Source organism: Pollachius pollachius, assembly GCF_949987615.1.
Source record: "Pollachius pollachius genome assembly, chromosome: 8".
Taxonomy (NCBI): Eukaryota; Metazoa; Chordata; class Actinopteri; order Gadiformes; family Gadidae; genus Pollachius; species Pollachius pollachius.
In genome coordinates this window covers 12,907,724-12,926,359 of record NC_136941.1, presented here as the reverse complement: position 1 = coordinate 12,926,359, position 18,636 = coordinate 12,907,724, and the positions used below count along the sequence as shown (strand labels likewise).

Sequence of the window (18,636 nt, the reverse complement as noted above, 5' to 3'; positions counted from 1 at the left end):
CCCAGCCCAGGGGAAGAGTAGAAGGCAGAGTGTGTTGTTTTAGTGTCGGAGGGGTCCAGTGAAGGTGTGGAGGCAGGGAGGGCCGGTCTCAGACACGCGCTCACTGACCCCCACCGCACAAACTAAACAAACAGAGAGACACACACTCTCGCCAGGGACGCGCCGTAGGAGGCAACAATGATGACGACAACGATGACAACAACATAAACAACAACAACACCACATCACCACAAACAAACAAAAAAAAACTGAAGAAGAAACCAGAACTATAAAAGAAACTGTCAACTACGCCCGAATCGAGATTGAGAAACTGCGACCTTATACTTGATAGAAGATAAATAAAGTAACTCGCCACTACCGAGAGAGAGAGAGAGAGTGAGAGAAAGAAGAGAGCATGAAGATGGGCAGGGGAGAAAAAAAGAGAGCAAGAGGATTCTCATTGCTGCTGCTGTTACGACAGCTGCCCAGGAGAGGGCAGTGTGTACGACGTGGACTTTAACAAAACCTTGCTGTATCAGTGAGAAAGAGGAGAAACCTAGCCCTTGGAAGGGATGGCGGACACATTTAAAAAAGAGCATGAGAGAGAATGCAACCGTCTTTCTCTCCTTTGGTCTTTTTATTTGGGGTCGGCTGAACTGTTGTACATAAAGAGAAGGAGTTGTAGAACTCTGCTTTTTTGTTTTATAAATATCAGCCTGAATCCCAAACTCTAAAGACGTTACACATGCAGCCCTTATAACTATTTGCCTTTTCCAATAGAAAACATCTGACAGACAGGCACACTTGCCCTCTCTCCTTCTTATTGTCGACTCTCTTGTCTCTCACACACACACACACACATACATGCTCTCTCTCACACACACACACACACACACACACACACACACTAATAACTAACTACATTTGATTTACTTGAACATTATCACATTTATGATTGGAGTTTACCATGATAACCTTTAGCACCTTATTGGCCAGTAGTTGTTACGCTCAGCCGGCTGTCACTCAGTAGGATGCAGAGAACTCACCAGAAATGTATATAGAAACACTAAACTAGCCATGTGTAAAAATGAGGCAGGAGTATGTCCTTTCAATGATGGAATTGGCTGATAAGCATTGGTCTCACTATTTGGCATGTCATTGTTACATGTTAGAATACAAGTTTGCGATCTGATTCAGTGTGCTAGTAAGTCAATCATAACGGAAACAGGGATAAAGAAAATAGATCAATGTAAAAAAAGTGTACAATTACGTGCTCATTCTCAGACCCTCGTTCCTCTACTGCCTTTAATATGAAGGTTGTTTTGACTTGTCGTGTTCTGTAGCATCGATGTTCAACTGTTCTCTTTGCACCCGATTTTACCTCTTTACTGACAAACCCTTTGTCAGTTACCTTCTCCCACCTACTCCATATTTGTATTCTTTTACTTTTTTAATCTGTATGTATAGACACACAACCATGATATTTACTTTTAAGTAATAAGTCGGAAGCAACAATGTCCCTGGAGGTTATTCTCATTCTCACTTGTGTTCCCATGTAAAAAACTACAAACAGCTGGCGACCTGCTGTGAGCGTGTTGCACATTCCTTGAGCTCAGGATTATGGGTAGTGTAGTGTTGGTAGATGCGGTGAGGTACAGCAGCTCGTGTAAGTAAAGTCTGGTTAAGTCCCTTTTTGCAACTCGAGAGCAGACTGACTGTATGTAAGTATTACCTATGATTATGATAAATAAAAGTAACAACTCTAAAGTAATTTCATCAAGTCACTGCTTAGGACTTAATAGTGTTGCTGTTCATACACCTTGCCGTTCCTTCCTCTTTTTTAAATCCCTTCAAGCATGTTGGCATAACAAAAAATGTTTTATTGGCGGAATGGGAAATGGCCCCTTCTTTACATTGAATTTCAAGCGAAAGGTCAGAGAATGGTTCCTATTGATTTGGACGTAATGCAGAATCAAAACTACCCTACAACAAGCACTTTAACATTCTGGATGACAGTTCAAATGAGCTATGATGGCCAGATAAAAGCCTGTGCTGTAGCCATACAGTACTTAGGCAGTAAAGACAGTAAAACTCTGCAGTCTAAAGCCAGCCCTAAGACTGCAGTCTTGGAAGCCTTTCTCACAGCTTGTGAAGGGAACGTGAACACACAAAGTAAGCCTATTTACTCTTGCATCCCTAAATCAGGAGAAACCGGCACATTGTGTATAGATTAAACCATTCCCTCTTTCTTCTTCTAAAGACTGTCCATTGAGTTCTTACAAAAGTTTTCACCTAACCCTGATTCAACTTGTAATTGTTTATCGAGTTGAAATTTCCCTAAACTGAAATCAAGCTCAATAAAAAAGAAAAAGCCATCTTAGCCTTATGCTGTCGTCCTGCGAAAAGAACCAACTCCGGACCAAAGCATATAGCATAGCCTCATGGAGCCAGGTGGCTACTTCCACATACCCGTCCTCTAACAAGTCCTGCGTGTGAACCAGATTGTAGGTGTGGATGTCTTAGATTACAGCTTCCCTGTGCACAGGCACTCCTCTGGGTTTTCTTCTTTAATGGCCCTTCACCAAAACACAGTTGGGATAGGATCCTTGTTTTATGCCTGTCAGGCAAACCCTGGGGAATGATGGCGTGTTGCATGAAGATAGAACACACCCCCTCTGTATATGTGTGTATATAAATGTATATGTACATATATATGTGTCTATACATATGCATATATGTACACATATATATATAGTGGGGGAAGATATATATATAAACAAATCTGCGCAGGTTTTATACAGCTTTTCCCATTCTGACCTCCTTTTGTCCTTAACCTTGATGGAAATCATAGCAATATTAAGATAACTATTACAAATGCCAAGGGTGTAGAATAATAATGATTGCGTTTTTCATTGAGTCTGAATTTTGGGGGTACTAACTGTGAATGACTAAACTGTGAGTCATCTGAACGGATGAGGAAGGTGTCTGTGCAGATTAATATGTTGAAAAGAACGGGGCGGGGGGAGGGGGGTATTGCCGAATATTTGCTGATTTTATTATTTGATTTGATTTATTTTCCTTTTCTTTTTTTTACAATGAAAGCCATAGAGTTCATAGAATTGAGGCTGAAGTGAGAGGAGGGTGTTAAAGCACAGACCTTGAGAAGAAAGTCAGGTTCTGTACTTCTAATTAAAAGAAATATGTTGGAAGTAAATTGTGGACGTCCTTTTTTTGTAATTTGAAATGATTGAAATGATTGATTGATGGTAGGGTATAGAGCAAACCTTAAATGCAACAATCCAGGAACTTACTAGATTTGAGGCAGTGGTAATCAGGGTTCATTACTAAAGAACCTTTCTCAAGGGGCTGCCAGATGAAAAGAGCTTCCATAATACATGAAGCTAATGGGATCAGACAGGTTGGTAGCAGCTGGTTGGCTCTGTGTCTCCACTCTTATCAGATATGCAGCTTAAAGCACTAATGACTTTGGAGTCATGAATATTTCATATTTGGCTATATATTTGTATCTAAAAGCAAACAAATGTTGGAAGCAGTTCGCTTTTTTAGTATTCCATGTTAGCATGTGTTTCGCGCCTTCCCTTTTTTATGAGTTTTATAAATAAAGTAAAGTTTCAATATGTATATCAGTATGTCAAATATAAAAGCTATAAACCGAGACAGTAATCTCCCCACAGATCTGAAGCTTAAAACCCAAATCAATTTAGATTGAGGTCTCTATTAAAAGGCTACATAAGTGTGTCCTGGAACATAGACCACACTATAACACTTACAATAACACAACCACAAATGAATCACACATTTTAGTGATACAAAAACATGAAAACTCTAAAGTCATCTCCACACACAACCATGAAATCATTACATCATCATGATTTTGCTGGCACACATATAAACAAGGCTTTGAACACGACACTAACAAAGTCCTTCTCCCTCCAGATCTTTGTTTGAATGTTTGCGCGTATTGCTTTGAGTATAAACGGTCTTGTCTCCCGCTACACTGTCCTGTGCTGATGCCCAGGGATTCCATCCACAAAGGAGAGTCAGGACAGTGCAGTCCCTGAACTGGAGAAACAAATACATTTTGTGTTTATTGCAGATCATTTTTAAGTATGAATGTTACTAGAAAGTTGGTTTGCGTCTGTGAGTGTGGGGGTATGTGTGTTCATTGCAAATGTATCTGTCCACATGTGAAGAAGTCGTTGCAATGAGCGAGTATATGTTGATTACTGTGTGTGTGTGTGTGTGTGTGTGTGCAGCGTGCGTGCGTGCGTTCATACGTACATCCATACGTCCACATATATCAACCCAAGTACCTGTCGGTTCATGAAGATGTAGATGATGGGGTTAAACATGGTGCTGCTCTTGGCCAGGAACACGGGTACTGTGGCGATCTGAGGGCTGATGTACAGACTGGGATCCAGCATGACGGTGAGTGCCAGGGCGGCGTAGGGCAGCCACGCTACCAGGAAGGCTAACACCATGATGGCCACCATGCGTGCCACCTGCAGCTCCACGCGGTTGGTGCGACCACCCATGGAGAGCTGGAGCCTGGAGACCTGTACGGACACATACAGGGCGATGGCTGAGACGTGCCTGTGCAGACTTTACTTTACTACTTTACACAGAGAGAGAGAGAGAGAGACGAAAATAACACGATTTTGAAACTAAACCACCAGAACCTTGCCCCCTCCCTCCCTGCTCCATCTCTTCTTACGTTTCTATGGAATTGAGAAATGCGGCATTTCAGGCACTTGTGATAAACAGGCAAGATGGATTCCCCAAACCAATCATGGAAGAGACGCCCAAATTGTTGTGAAACGAGCCGGGAGCACTCTAAATCTAAATTGGCTCATAGAGAGCCTGGAGCAGCAAACTCAAAACAGATATCATGACAGCGCTTCAGCTGTCATGATGGCTTTGCCATTTCTAAAAAATTACAATAAAATATTAGCTCAAATCTAACCTAAAGCATGTCTATACGATCCTTTCCTCAAACAACCCTGGCACTCATCTTAAAGTGCACTCCTCAGGGTCAGCTGTCTCGAATGCCCTACTCCCCTCACTTATCTTCATCCTAAGACCGACCTGTCTCAGGGTCCGGAGGAGCTGGCAGTAGGACAGCAGGATGACAGAGAAGGGCAGGGCAAAGCACAGCAGGAAGTAGATAGCGATGTAGGACATGTTTCCCGAATTCCGGCTGAACCAGTCGGGGGCGCAGGAGGTCTTGACGCCCTCCAGCTGGAAGCTGCCCCAGCCGAACAGCGGCGGCGTGTTCCACAGGAAGGACCAGAGCCAAGAGAGTACCACTCCTCCCACCGCATGTCTGCATACACGGGAGAGAGCGGGAGAGAAAAGTGCCCGTCTGGACACTGTGAGGCTATAAAGGTCACGTGGGTGTCAATACATGTAAACATACCTGGTCTGAAACTTGACAGCCCCCATGGGTCGACAGACCACCATGTAGCGTTCCACTGCGATCACAGCCACTGTGCACAGACTCGCTATACCTGGACAGAAGGGTTGTTTTGATAGATGGGACGCCACTGAGCCTAGAGCCGGCTGAAGGACATGCTGAAACGTTCACAAGTTTAAGAATTGCTAGATTGTGGCATTAACACTACCAGCGAGTTATGTGAAGAATGTATGAATTCACACTATGCACGATGTGCAAAGGGCATACAGTATTGTATTAAATGTAAATAGGGTTGTATTAATTGTACACATTATTGTAAAAAATAGTATTGAACTAAATGTACATACGATTGTATTAAATGTATATAGCAATGTATTAAACGTATTTGTATTGTATCAAATATATATAGTACTGTTTTAAATGTATATAAATGTAAATGTATATAGTATTATAATGACTATTAAAAAAAAAAAAACAGACTTACCGAAGAAGGCCACAGCGAAGCCCTCCAGCACGCAGCCCAGCCGGCCCATGCTGAAGTAGCCCATGGCGTTGGCCACGGTGGTGGGCACGCCCCCGAACGCAGCGCAGCCCAGGTCGCACACGGCCAGGTTCACCAGGGCGTAGCTCAGGGGCTGCCGCTGCTGCCGGTGTTTCACCGTCACCACCACCACAAGTAGGTTGAGAAGGATCCCCGCCGCCGAGAACAACCCCATGAGCGCGGCCAGAGCAGTGTAGGCGCTTGGGGACAGAAGAGGAGGGTCGTCGGGGCTGTAGGGCCACGAAGAGTTTGACCGGAGGCTGAGGACAACCTGTAGCGGTTCCATGGTGTTCGTTGGGTTTTGACCCTCCCTCGGTTCGGAGATCGGTAGGTTAGGGGCGATGAGGGAGATCTAAAAGTATCCCAAAGTATCTCTCAGTATCTCAATACTCAAGCATTCATGACTCCCTTGCTGATCACGAAGCAAGCTTCAGATGCACGGCTGACACTGAAACATTTGGTCAGGAGCTGAGAAAAGGGACCAACAATGTATCCACTTGACTCAATGATAAAGACAGATGAGAGAAAGGGGGAATCCCAAACAATGGTTTGATACACCTTCGAGTGCCTCTTAAAGCCTTTAACAATAGGAGATCAGTGCAGTCCACCTAATAAGGAGGATAAGAAGAGAAGGGTGATATTTAATGCACATAAATGTAATCCTCAAATCCGGATTGTGAGAGAACAATTTACTGTGAGTGTCATATGCTTGAAAGCACTGCACTTTTCTTGATTGCTGGGGCCACAGCTGCCGTGGTATATGAGGTGTTTAATTATCAAGTGTACATGCTTGTCTGTCAGACTTAATGCACTAAATATATTACAGTGTTCATGCGTTTGGCGTAGGTGTTTGTGGTATCATGGCCTTGATAGGCTGAAGGAGTATGGTTGATGAGCAGTTATAGCCTAAACCACACGTCAAATATTTGTGAGACTTCAGTTAGCTATTCTATATGGCGTTGAGATGATGGTTATAATTATAATTTATTTGTTTATTGGAAACGTGAAGTAAACCATCTTATTCAGGATTGGGCATCTGCAATAATAATCCCAATAATACATTGTATTTAATCTCGAATCAAAATGATATGGCATAATTTAACAAAATATAAAGAGGATACTACTATCCAGGCAAATTATAATATTGAAGTTGATCTGCTTTAACTGATTTTTAAAATTGTACCCATAACAAACATACATTACATTCACTTCAGTGTGTTAATATTTTTTCCTATTTGCTATTGAAATATATTTTCGATATTCATATTATTCAGTGTATAAGACAGATGGCGGTATATCACAACTGGAGCACTTCTTCTGAACCAGAACATCTCGGGAAAGGTGCTCAAAATGTTTTCAGGCCTTTTTTTCTTACTTAAATATATATATATTTAATTATACTGAAACCTCGAAGGCAAATCAAATTGCCTTATTACAAAAATAGACCTGCTGTATTTCTTAGAACTCGGTATAGTGTGTTCATACAACACTCAGCCACTAGGTGACGGTAAATAAATACCACCAACCTTGTTAAAGCTTGGTCCTTTGACCCGGAAACAGTCAAGTCAAGATGGCAGCGTGCGTGAGAAAAGCCGCTCATGATATAGATACGAGAAGCCGGACTGATGATGTCCTCTTATCCGAGGGAATCGACTTCAATTCTTTGCTGTTGTCTAAGCCAGTACTCGAGGGACTTTCTGCGTCGGGATTTCAGAAACCTTCACCGATTCAGCTCAAGGCAATCCCACTTGGTCGCTGTGGTCTTGGTGCGTGTGACACATCCCAACTGTTTAATAACCTGCAGCCCACCCACCAATTATGCTTTATTTGACGTTAATACGTTTATCTCATGTTTTAGATTTGATCGTACAAGCAAAATCAGGCACAGGGAAGACATGTGTCTTCAGTACCATTGCACTGGAGTCACTGATCCTGGAAAATGTCATCACTCAGGTGAGGTGACTTCAATTCTAGAAACACACCACTGCTAACATATTTCCTTCTATCTAAATATGAGCTGAATTAGCTTTTCGTATTATGCATTTCACCGGGTAACTTGTTGTACCTCCAGGTTTTGGTACTGGCTCCGACCCGGGAGATAGCTGTTCAGATCCATTCAGTGTTGATGGCCATCGGCAGTGCCATGGAAGGTCTGCAGTGCCATGTCTTTATAGGCGGCACGGCAGTGAGCCAGGATAAAATCAACCTGAAGAAGTGTCACATTGCAGTGGGCTCCCCAGGTCGGTGGCGAAACAGTACAATGAATGACAACACAACATCATTACATGCCATGCTAAAGAGATGCATAACTTATTACAACATAAAAATATACTTTGTTTTTCTGTATTCTGTTTGGTCAACAGGCCGTATCAAGCAGTTGATAGAGTTGGGGATGTTGTCTACAGCCAGCATTAGGCTCTTTGTCCTGGATGAAGCTGACAAACTGCTGGAGGAGGGCAGTTTCCAGGAACAAATCAAGTAAAATGAATTGTAATGGGTGTGCTTGCACTCTATGTCCATGCACTATTACCCAGATTAAATGCTGTTATCTAAAGTGATGATATCATCACTGACTCCTTGCCTACTTTCTCAGTACCATTTTTTTTTAAACGTTTGTTTGTAAATGCTGCGTCTCACACACTGCCTTGTTCCCCCAGTTGGATATTTTCCTCTCTACCAGCGAACAAACAGATCCTTGCCCTGTCAGCCACCTACCCAGAATCCCTTGCACAACACCTGTCCAACTACATGAGCGAGCCCACTTTTGTTCGGCTCAACCCCAAAGACCCTAGTCTTAAAGGTAATGGCGGGTTAAAAATGTAACTCTTAAAGTAACAGCTGTTTGAGTAATTACTGTGAACAGCTGTGCTCCGAATCGAATGTTTAAAATACTAACCTTTTTAACTGTATCTCAAGATGCATTATTTACAGCTAGGTCATTTGTTTTACCATTTATTAATTAGAATTTCGATTGCCCCTCCAGGTTTGAGGCAGTATTACAAGCTTGTGAACTCACATGCTCATGCACATAAGGTCTTTGAGGAGAAAGTCCTGCATTTGCTAGAGCTCTTCAGCAAAGTACCTTTCAACCAAGCACTTGTTTTCTCCAATCTACATTCAAGGTACAGTCATTTTAATGTTGTCTCTCAAAGTGTCTCATAAGTAAATGGAAAAGTAGCAAATGATTTTGAATCATCTCTTGGAAACTATACTAACTGTTGTTCTTGTTTTTACAGGGCTCAACACCTGGCAGACATTTTGTCCTCTAAAGGCCTCCCTGCGGTCTGTATCTCAGGTGAGATGAAAGTTGTAATCCCAGGGTGGGATTGCAACACTCTGCTGTATTTTGTACTGACTTGATGAATTTACCCTCTCTGAATGAAGGCCTGTAGTCATAATAGTCGTTAAATAAATAACTTGTTTCTGTTTGTCATGTGATGAAACCGTTTGCTGCGATTGGTGCAGGTGGGCTAACTCAAGACCAGAGGTTGGAGGCCATGTCCAAACTGAAACAATATCAGTGTAGAGTACTCATCTCTACTGATCTGGTGAGACACACACAATCACACTTTTTTTGCGTGAGAAATTGCATGCAATTCTGTACGTAGTTTTTTTTACTTGCATCATGTCAGCAGAGCTCTAAAATGCTCTCTGTTAATCCTAAAACGGATCACAAGATATTTTATGGGACTACAACACTAAGTTACACACAAAACATATTCACAGATGAACCGGACACGATCAATCATAGCATGATCATGTCTGGCGACCTTTTTTAGAACAAGGACGTTTTAGTTTACATCATTTCAACAATCAATTCACTCCACTAGATCGGTTTAGTACTGCGTCGTTCAACTTTATAGTATGACTGACCTGCTCTGCTCAGACCGCCCGGGGTATCGATGCGGAGAAGGTGAACCTGGTTATAAACCTTGATGTTCCCAAGGACTGGGAAACGTACATGCATCGCATTGGACGGGCCGGCCGCTATGGTTAGTTTCCCTCAACCTGGTACACTCATGTGACTATAGTAACGATTGATTGGATTACTAGAATGTAATTCATTATGTTTTATTTAAAAAAAATGTTGGGTTTACATTACATGAATTGTTCTACAACACACATGGATTGGACTGATCTGTTGACCTTGTTTGGATAATCTGTCCGACCTTACAGAAGGTCAAGAGTCTCTTACCAATCATCTACATTAGGGTTTCCTAATTATCTGGAGCCTCTTGTTCCCTCCCGCGGCGACATCCTCACAATCAGTGCGCTCTTTGTTGACAGGGACTCAGGGGCTGGCGGTGACGTACTGTTGCCATGGTGAGGAGGAGAACAAGATGATGGCTATTGCTCAAAAGTGCAACCTGAAATTGTCCATGCTGCCATGTGAGTTTGGAATCACATCTTTTGGTCTTGTGTTTTTATACATGGGAGTACACTAAATACATTTGAAAAATAAACTGCCTAATGTTGACTTGATTCAGCATGCTTGTTCAAAAACACAAATAAGTTAATGGGGAGGCATTTGCTGACCATTAACAAGCTCCCTGTGTCTTCAGCCCCAATAGAACCGGGGTTGATGGAGGAGTCGTGCGACTGGGGGGTCAGCACGGCGGCCTACACACTGGGGCCGACATCCCAACTCTTCCCCAAGCAAGAGAAGAAGAACAAGAACAGGAAACCGATCAAAGCGGAGGCTTCTGACATTCCTGTCACCACCGCCGCCTCCTCCAGTGACCAGGAGGCCTCCTCCACGTCCTCGGCTCCACCCAGGGACACTGGTCCAGGCGAGCATAAGCCCAAGAAGAGCCGTGCTCCGCCCGAGCCAAAAAGAGAGAAAGTGGAGGAGAGCCGGCCCAAACCGGCGCGTCCCATCAAGCATGCACCAGCCCCCCAAGCCAGGCATGTGCCAACCCCCCAAGCCCCCCAAGGCCCCACTCGTAAGGAGCTCCAAGAGGCCCTCCCTAAGATCCCTCCCCTCAGCTCCTTCAAGAACCTGAGCCACAGCCTCATGACCCTGCAGGAGGCGGAGCTAGACTTCCAAGCCTTCATCTCTGAGGGCCCCGGGAGGTCGGTGGAGGTCATCAGGCAGTTCAATGGTCAGAACGAAGACGGGCAGCCGAGTATGCACACCGAGTCACACATGCTCCACGACCACGAGGACAACGCACTGAAGCGCTCGCTGCAGAGCGGCGGCCGCTCCGCAGCGCCGGCGCCGCACAGGACGCCGCCCGTCAAGATGGAGGTCGACCCCGCCCATCGGAGGTCTGGCTCTGGGTCTTCAAGCTCGTCCTCTTCGTCATCCTCCTCGGATGATGACGAAGACATGGAGGAGGAGCGGCCCAAAGCGAAGACTCCGCCGCGCTCGGGCCCGTCCCAGACCGACGCACGGCAGAGGTCCCAAGCGCAACCCGGTCCCAATAAAACCAAGGCTCAGGTTCCCGTCGTCCCGCCAACAGCGTCCCGTCGGACGCGTCGCACACCAGACGGGGGTGCCCTCGAGAGAGACGAACCCGCACGAGGGGGTCACCCGGTCCCGTGGAGGGAGGAGAGGCGCCGGGCTGGCCCGTCCCGAGAGGGTAGGGGCGCGGACGGCGCGGTGGGGAGGACGGAGCAGAGGGTATGCGATAAGAGGAGACGGGATGACAAAGAAAGGGAGGAGATCATGGAAGGGCAGCCGAGAGGGGAAGGTAGTAGTGAAGAAGAGGAGGAAGAGGAGTGGTCGAATGCCGACAACTGGCGAGCCTATTACAGATCCTGGGAGCAGTACTACGAAGCCATGGCTTGCCATCCTCAGCCCGGTTACCATAGCTACTACAGCCAAGCCAACAGCTGGATGGCAGCGTATCGCATGAATACAGTCTACATTAACGAGCTGCTTAAACACTGATCTGGAAACTGCATGGGTGGTCTTTCAATATTTGCAGAATAACGGGGAAATAAAGTTATTGCAACACAATGTGTGAACTTAACCACATTTTGTTATTCGGAAATCCACTGTTGGTATTGATATCTGGCTTAAAGTGTGTAATTGATAAGGGCATCCCGTTTCCAAAGTTTCTAAGTTTCCAGAAATGTAATGGAAAATTGCTCATTGGTGATGACATTTCTTAAAAACAAAAATGCTAAAGCTAATCAATCTATGTAAGTATGTAATAATATGGTTTGTATCATTGGTGCTTTTCTAATAAACAATGTAAGACTAATTAAATTGTAAAAAAATCTATCTTTTGTAAAGATCTACAGAGTGCAATAGTCCAGGGAGGAAATTATTTCAACATGTCCTTCTGCTGGACTTCGTCGATCAAGGTCGGAACACTCAAGTGCACCCTGAACACGCGGCTAATCAGCGTTACCCCTTCACACAATCAGCCTCCGGCTGCCGTGTGCCCTTGAGCGCGCTCGGGATATATCAGCGTGCGCGCTAAAGTGTAAATCACCAGGAAGTTGTACCTTCTCTGGTCAGAGCCCGATGGCAGGGGTGATGGGACGGAACACCGGAGACTCATAGCTGAATTTAATGGTGTCATCAACTTGTTTTAACACTCCGGACAAGCGTCATCTTGACTGGATCTGCTCATCAGTTAGGCCTGCTGCACTAATTGTGGACACGTGTATAACTTAATTTAAAAAATGCGATGATGGAGTAACTATGGCTTCGCACACTTGTTGGAACGAAACCGCCTCGCAGCAGGAAAGCGAGGTGAACCCCGCGTTCCTGGTGCTCAACTGCGTCATCCTCACGCTCACCTTCGTCCTGGGCTTGCCTGCCAACCTGTTGGTTTGCTGGGTGGTGTTCAGAAACCAAAACCTCCAGACCTCTAACAACGCGCTGCTGGTCAGCCTGGCGGCCAGCGACCTCCTGAAGTGCTCCGTGGACACGCCGCTTTTCCTCTTCTCCTTCCTCAGCTACGGGAGACACCTGGAGGTGTCCGTGTCCCTGTGCGCCGTGCAGCGCTTCTCCTACGCGCTGTGCAGCTGCGTGCAGCTCCTCACGCTGGTCAGCATCAGCGTGGAGCGGTACCAAGCCATCGCCTTCCCCTTCCGGACGCAACGGAGGAAGACCAGGGTGTGCATGTGGATCCCGTCCATCTGGGTCTGCGGCGTCCTCCTGGCCGTCGTCTCGCTGGCTCTCTCCAAACAGGAGCTGTATCACATGCTCTGCCGCCGGTACCCCTGGGGGGACGTGCCCGTTGAGACTCCCCGATCTACGGATCCTTTCGGCGCCTATGTCCTGGTGCCTGTGTGGGGTTTCTCCTTGACCCTGATCGTCATTTACTACGCGCGAATATTCAAAGTAGTCCGGCAACACCGAAAGCGAGTCTACGACAACGGGATCCAGCTGAGGCCAACGACGAAACAGGTGTGGAGGTGGTTCAGCTTTGCGGCTTCAGAACCGGGACCAACTCCTCGTCGTACCCCTCCTCAGCGCCATCACCTCAAGCTGCTCCCGGCAATGTGTCGGCCTGCGTCCAGCAGCACGCCGCCGACCAGCCGTCTGATCACCGTGGCCGAGGCGAGGCCGTCCCGGGTCATCAAGGGGAAGCCCCTGCGGAGCCCCCTCCCGGAGATCGCAGGAGCGGTGTGTATTCTGACGCCCCTGGCGAGAGAGCGCGGGAAGAAACGGATGGAGGGGAAGCTGGCGCAGCGCTTCGGGTACATCATCATCGTGTTCACTCTGTTCTGGGTGCCCATGGTGGTGACCCTTTTGATGAACATCACCTCGTGGCATAACACCAACTCAGTGAGTAGTGTCACCGTCCGTTCCTAGCTTGTTCGGAATCCTTCTATTAATCTCGGCTGTATTTTACAAATAAACTTCAATCGAACATGTTTTTGATAATACATATTGTAGGTCCCTTCTGTGTGAAGCTGAAACATCTCTTTTCAAATCCCTAACTGTTGCTTTGCGTGCTTGTTGCTCGCCCCCTGCAGCTGGCAGTGGAGCTGGAGACATCTGCCATGGTGCTGACCAGCGTGCCGGCCGCTGTAGACCCACTCATCTACACCATGGTGACCCGGCAGTTCCGCTCCGAGCTGAGCAAGATCCTCTCCTCGCTGTCGGTCTTTCCGCGGAAGGTTAAGGGTTGAACAACCTGTTTTTAATTCACATTATGTATTGACTAACGTCTAGTTTAGTTTGCACCTCTTCTTCTGAGACAGAGTGGCTGCTGTTGTTCTGAGGGCAATCATATGATGACTGTATCACACACACACACACACACACACACACACACACACACACACACACACACACACACACACACACACACACACACACACATACACACACACACACACACACACACAGAGTTGTTGGGATGACAGTATAACATTAAATAGAGCCCACAGAATATGTATTTATGGCAGATATATATGTTTTATCAGGCGTTTCACAGTTGGGACACAAGACAAGGTCATAAATAATATCCAACACCTGACAAAATACGACAGCAGTTACCTCAACAACAACAGGGGGCAGGAGAGAAAAAGCGGGAAAAGTATAAAAAAGGAGAAAAATATATGACACAGAGCGTCGAGAACGAGGGAGAGGACGATCGAAGGATGGAAGGCGACAGTTGGCAGGGAGGGAACAGACAACCAAACACGATCACAGAGACCTCCTTTCTGCTTGAAAAGAAACCAAGGGGGGGGGGGGGGGGACATAACCGACTGCACTAAGGCTGAAATAAATCTGTATTGCGGCGTGCAGAACGTAAAAAGAGGCCTTTAAGCCTGCTGTTGAGACGAGAACCCGACAGACGCGGAGCCCTGCTCCCGTAACGACACGCGGCCTAGCCAGCAGATGGTGAGGTGGATACACACGGTACTGTTATAATAAAGCTCATGTGCTCTGTAAGCTGACCCACCTGCCTGTGCTTGTTTTCATTGATGTTGGGAAAAAGTTCACTTCTGATCCTTTTGACTACATTTTTTTTTAACGTTTACACCAATGCAAGCCCTCAAATGATGTTTAAATGTTTGACTCATTTACCAATTACGATTTTGTAACTGGTGGTCTAAACTATGAGTCCACTTCTGCACAACACAAAGCCAGGAGAGACCTCTTGTCAACTATATGCCATCAGTCCGGCGTCCGCATCGCCACCATGGTGGGATACCACTTCCACGGCTAAGGGGACCGATGGGCCAACTGAGTATCGTTGAACTTTAGTTAGTAATGATGGTAACGGTCTGTTTCTGGGGTGGGGCTGGGGGGAGACTGAGTAAATGCTGGTCTAGTCACATCGCGATGGTGCAGGGATACAAGCCTGTACACTGAAAACCCTACAGAACATACACGCATAAACGCACACACACACGCGTGCGCATACACACAGACACACCATGTGCTCCGGAGCAGAGGGGAGCTTTTGAGGGATCATCCGCCTTCTACCCTGCCTTCCCCTTCCCTCTGCTCTGTGGTCGCCAGCCCGACCGTGGCTTCAAGTTCTTCGGGAACAAAATAAAATAGAAAATCCAGTGAGGAATTAAGACAATTCTCTGGAGACACTGAGAACAAAAAAACAACTCACAAACAGAGTTTGCTAACCACAAAGTGTACACACATACTTAACAATTCTGGGCTGGCTAAAAAGTAAACAAAACCAAACAAATGCCTGCTTACTCTTGAGGAACGATTGACGTCTAGGAAACCTACGCAAAGCAAACTGTTATCACACAGGACAGGGGACAGGGAGGGGGGGTCGGAACAGGGCAACAACAAGAGAAAGATCAGAAGAGAACGAGTGAAAGAGAAAGAGAGGACAGCTTCACTGGTCTGCCAGATGATGGCCAAATATTACAAAATATTCTATTAACAATATTCACAAAAGAATCCAGGCTCAGGACAGTTCAATGTCGGAAATTCTCAGCAAACACCTTGTGCTTTTATTCAATAGTGGTGGCTTTAGTTGAACGTGTACCGTTTTTTTGGTTTGCTTATAAGAGAATTGGGTACTGTTGAGGTCCGTGGCACTGCGAAGGCCGAGAAAAGTCAGCAAAAGAAAAATTAAATAAGAAGGTAAGATAAATAGATCCCTTTTTTTATTGACTCAAACTAAACAGGCACATTTTGTGTAAAAAGGCTTGTAGCTGAGAATTTTGGACAGATACGTGTACGATGAACCGTTCAGAGCGGCAGCTAGTCAAATAAACTGTACCATGAGCCAGAGAAACTTCCAGAAGTACTCACATGTCTCTGATATCTTACACACAAAGGATACATGTGTGCCTGACACACACTCACATGCACACACACGTACACTGACAAAACATAGACAATCACCCACACCTACACACACACCTTCGAGCCACAAGATTGATCACAATTCATCTCCCCAGCATACATTCATGAAAGCATACATATTAAACTTCTTCATGAGTTTCACCTCTTTTGAATCACATTTTTTTTGCCCGAGTGGATTTCATATTGATGTAATACTTCACCACAAAGAGAATGGTGGCATAACTCATCCATCAAAAGCTTAGCAGACCGGAATGACACATCATACCAAAAGTTATGTCGGTGGAAAAAGTTTCTCATAGTCTGCTTCTAAGTCTATTCTTTTTTTTCAGAGTTTTTTTCAATAGCTTTTTCCTGTTATCTCCTTCTAGAAAAAACATACATATATATATATTTTTTTAAACTGAAACCAAATCATTAAAGGTGCTATGTGCACAGTGACACATTACATACACATCTCTGATCTGTTAAACACTCACACAACCCTTTGCCAGAATCCCAAACCAAACAGGTTTGCTGTCGTTTTTGTCGACAACTGCACGCACACACACACACACACACACACACACACACACACACACACACACACACACACACACACACGCACACACGCACAAGCCGGCCTCAACCAACTGAGAACAGACTGTATCTAAAAATTGTCCACCATCCGCACAGGGTGTGCATGTCATTGTACTACATGTCCAGCAGATGGCAGTCTCCACCTTGGTCAGATTTGCGTCCTCTGAATGAGCTTCTACTAGTCCATCCGATTCCGGTCCGCCGTCCCTCAACCCTAAGTCTTATTCCAGAGTCTTTTTTATTCTAATGTCATCCCGTCCTCCTGAGCCTGCGTGACCCGTGTGAGCCCGGCTCAGTCTTCACAGCGCGGACACCTTGACAATGTTCTGGTGGTGGGCGGGGGCCGCCGGCGGCTGTGCGTCCCCCTCCGGGCTGTTTGCTGCTGGCGGCGTCGGAATGCTGATGATCGCCGTGGTGACCTTGCCCCCGCTCTGGCAGTTGAGCGGATGTTGCTCTTCGAGGCGCATGTTGAGGCTGGAGCGACTGCGGCGGAAACAGAAGAAGAAGAGAATTGACATGAGGTTTGACCTGTAGGATTCTAGGTGGATGGGTTGAACCAATCTCCATCCCAGCCAATTTGGGTGTTGAGCAAGCAACTGCTTAGACTAAGGCTTAGATTTAGAAAAACTTGAATATCCTCAAAGAGGCAATTTGTGGTACAGCACAGACACAACGACATCAAAAGCACAAACTAAACAGTCCCAGATCATCATCCATAGCAGCCATCATAAACAACATTACAGTCCAGGCAGGCATTTAAACTGCATGCACTGCTCATCTGACAGTTACTGAATCACAGACGTCTGTTAAAGTTTGTCAAAGTGAGAATATCTCAAACAAAACTAAACGTGTGTGTTTGACCTCCAGTGGAAAGGTACTCGGTTTGATCCCCAATGTTCTGCATCTAACTTTTTGGCCTCCTTGAGTAAGCTACAGGACCACCTGCTCACTGATGCCCTGTCTTTAAATTAACTGTTGTAAATCGCATTGGAGGCGGTGTGACCCAACACAGTGCTTTTTTGCACAGTGCGTGTTTGCAGTAAGCCATCGGTCCATTGAGCTACCCATTCTCCCCCCAATCCGGCCATTCACAGCTCAAGCACCGCCCCTGAATGTAATTGGCCTGCCCAAACTGTAAGGGTCTTCCTCCACGCCCTCTTGTCCAACAGAGACTGTGAATCGAGGTCCCTTTAGGGGTAAAACCGTCTGCCAAATGAATTAATGATGACTTCCAGAGGTATCTAAGGAAGGTTTTAACGAATGAAGAAACTATGCGAAAGCACCTTTCACTGCAGGTGAAAGGTTCAGTTCACATCAGAGAGTATGCATTCAAAGGACTGCGCTGCTTCCTCTCCTCTGATCTCACCTGGTGGTGTGGGGCTGGATATGTATGGTGCTCAGCTCCTGCAAGGCGTGTTGATGTGTGTGTGGGTGCACCAGGGGATGCATCAGAGCACCCGAGGGCACGCTGGAGTTGGGTAGAGGCGAGTGTCGCTTCTTGCCGCGGCGGGTGCAGCAGGTGCCTGTCATGCCCTCTTGGCTCGAGAGGGAGGGGCTTCGAGACTGGTAGTTCTGCCCCGCCTCTAGATAGCTCTGCTGGTAGCATTGCTCGTTTACAAACTCATGGTTCTGGAGGGAGGAAGAGAGAGAGAGAGAGAGAGAGAGAGAGAGAGAGAGAGAGAGAGAGAGAGAAAGACAGAGAAAAACGAGGATCATGAGCATTAAGTAAGGAACAAAATCTCCTTTTATGAGGTCATAGTTTTGCCCCCCCCCCCCAAACACACACACACACACACACGCACACACCAACACACAGCCTTAACTAGCTTTTAGTCTTTCCTTTGAATATATTTT

At 46.0% G+C, this 18,636-nt stretch overlaps 5 protein-coding genes across 6 annotated transcripts in view; 3 read left to right on the top strand and 2 right to left on the bottom strand.

The window, feature by feature from the left end:
* LOC307079230 (cyclin-dependent kinase 16-like) overlaps window positions 1-3,128 on the top strand; it is a 38,526-nt gene extending 35,398 nt beyond the window's left edge. For both annotated transcript variants that reach the window (XM_079741409.1, XM_079741411.1), the window contains one exon: window positions 6-3,128. In XM_079741409.1, the coding sequence (XP_079597535.1) occupies window positions 6-43 (38 nt within the window). In that variant the 3' untranslated portion in view covers window positions 44-3,128. The remainder of the gene's footprint in view (window positions 1-5) is intronic.
* A 597-nt stretch (window positions 3,129-3,725) lies between these two features.
* LOC307079853 (parapinopsin-like) lies at window positions 3,726-6,240 on the bottom strand (the record flags this gene model as incomplete). Its single annotated transcript, XM_079742359.1, has 6 exons — window positions 3,726-3,740; window positions 3,997-4,062; window positions 4,314-4,556; window positions 5,086-5,323; window positions 5,417-5,507; window positions 5,898-6,240. 6 exons carry the CDS (start codon window positions 6,238-6,240, stop codon window positions 3,726-3,728), a joined length of 996 nt encoding a protein of 331 aa, XP_079598485.1.
* Window positions 6,241-7,524: 1,284 nt separating this feature from the next.
* Window positions 7,525-12,135, top strand: ddx20 (DEAD (Asp-Glu-Ala-Asp) box polypeptide 20; the record flags this gene model as incomplete). Its single annotated transcript, XM_079740842.1, has 11 exons — window positions 7,525-7,720; window positions 7,813-7,907; window positions 8,026-8,194; window positions 8,318-8,432; window positions 8,612-8,754; window positions 8,938-9,076; window positions 9,191-9,249; window positions 9,420-9,502; window positions 9,841-9,946; window positions 10,242-10,343; window positions 10,517-12,135. 11 exons carry the CDS (start codon window positions 7,525-7,527, stop codon window positions 11,845-11,847), a joined length of 2,538 nt encoding a protein of 845 aa, XP_079596968.1. The 3' UTR covers window positions 11,848-12,135.
* Window positions 12,136-12,609: 474 nt separating this feature from the next.
* On the top strand, window positions 12,610-14,048 carry LOC307079623 (D(3) dopamine receptor-like; the record flags this gene model as incomplete). Its single annotated transcript, XM_079742064.1, has 2 exons — window positions 12,610-13,701; window positions 13,893-14,048. 2 exons carry the CDS (start codon window positions 12,610-12,612, stop codon window positions 14,046-14,048), a joined length of 1,248 nt encoding a protein of 415 aa, XP_079598190.1.
* Window positions 14,049-17,081: 3,033 nt separating this feature from the next.
* LOC307078856 (A-type voltage-gated potassium channel KCND3-like) overlaps window positions 17,082-18,636 on the bottom strand; it is a gene marked incomplete at both ends in the record, with an annotated part of 90,092 nt that continues 88,537 nt past the window's right edge. The window contains 2 exons of the mRNA XM_079740860.1: window positions 17,082-17,265; window positions 18,149-18,411. Of these exons, the coding sequence (XP_079596986.1) occupies window positions 17,082-17,265; window positions 18,149-18,411 (447 nt within the window). The remainder of the gene's footprint in view (window positions 17,266-18,148; window positions 18,412-18,636) is intronic.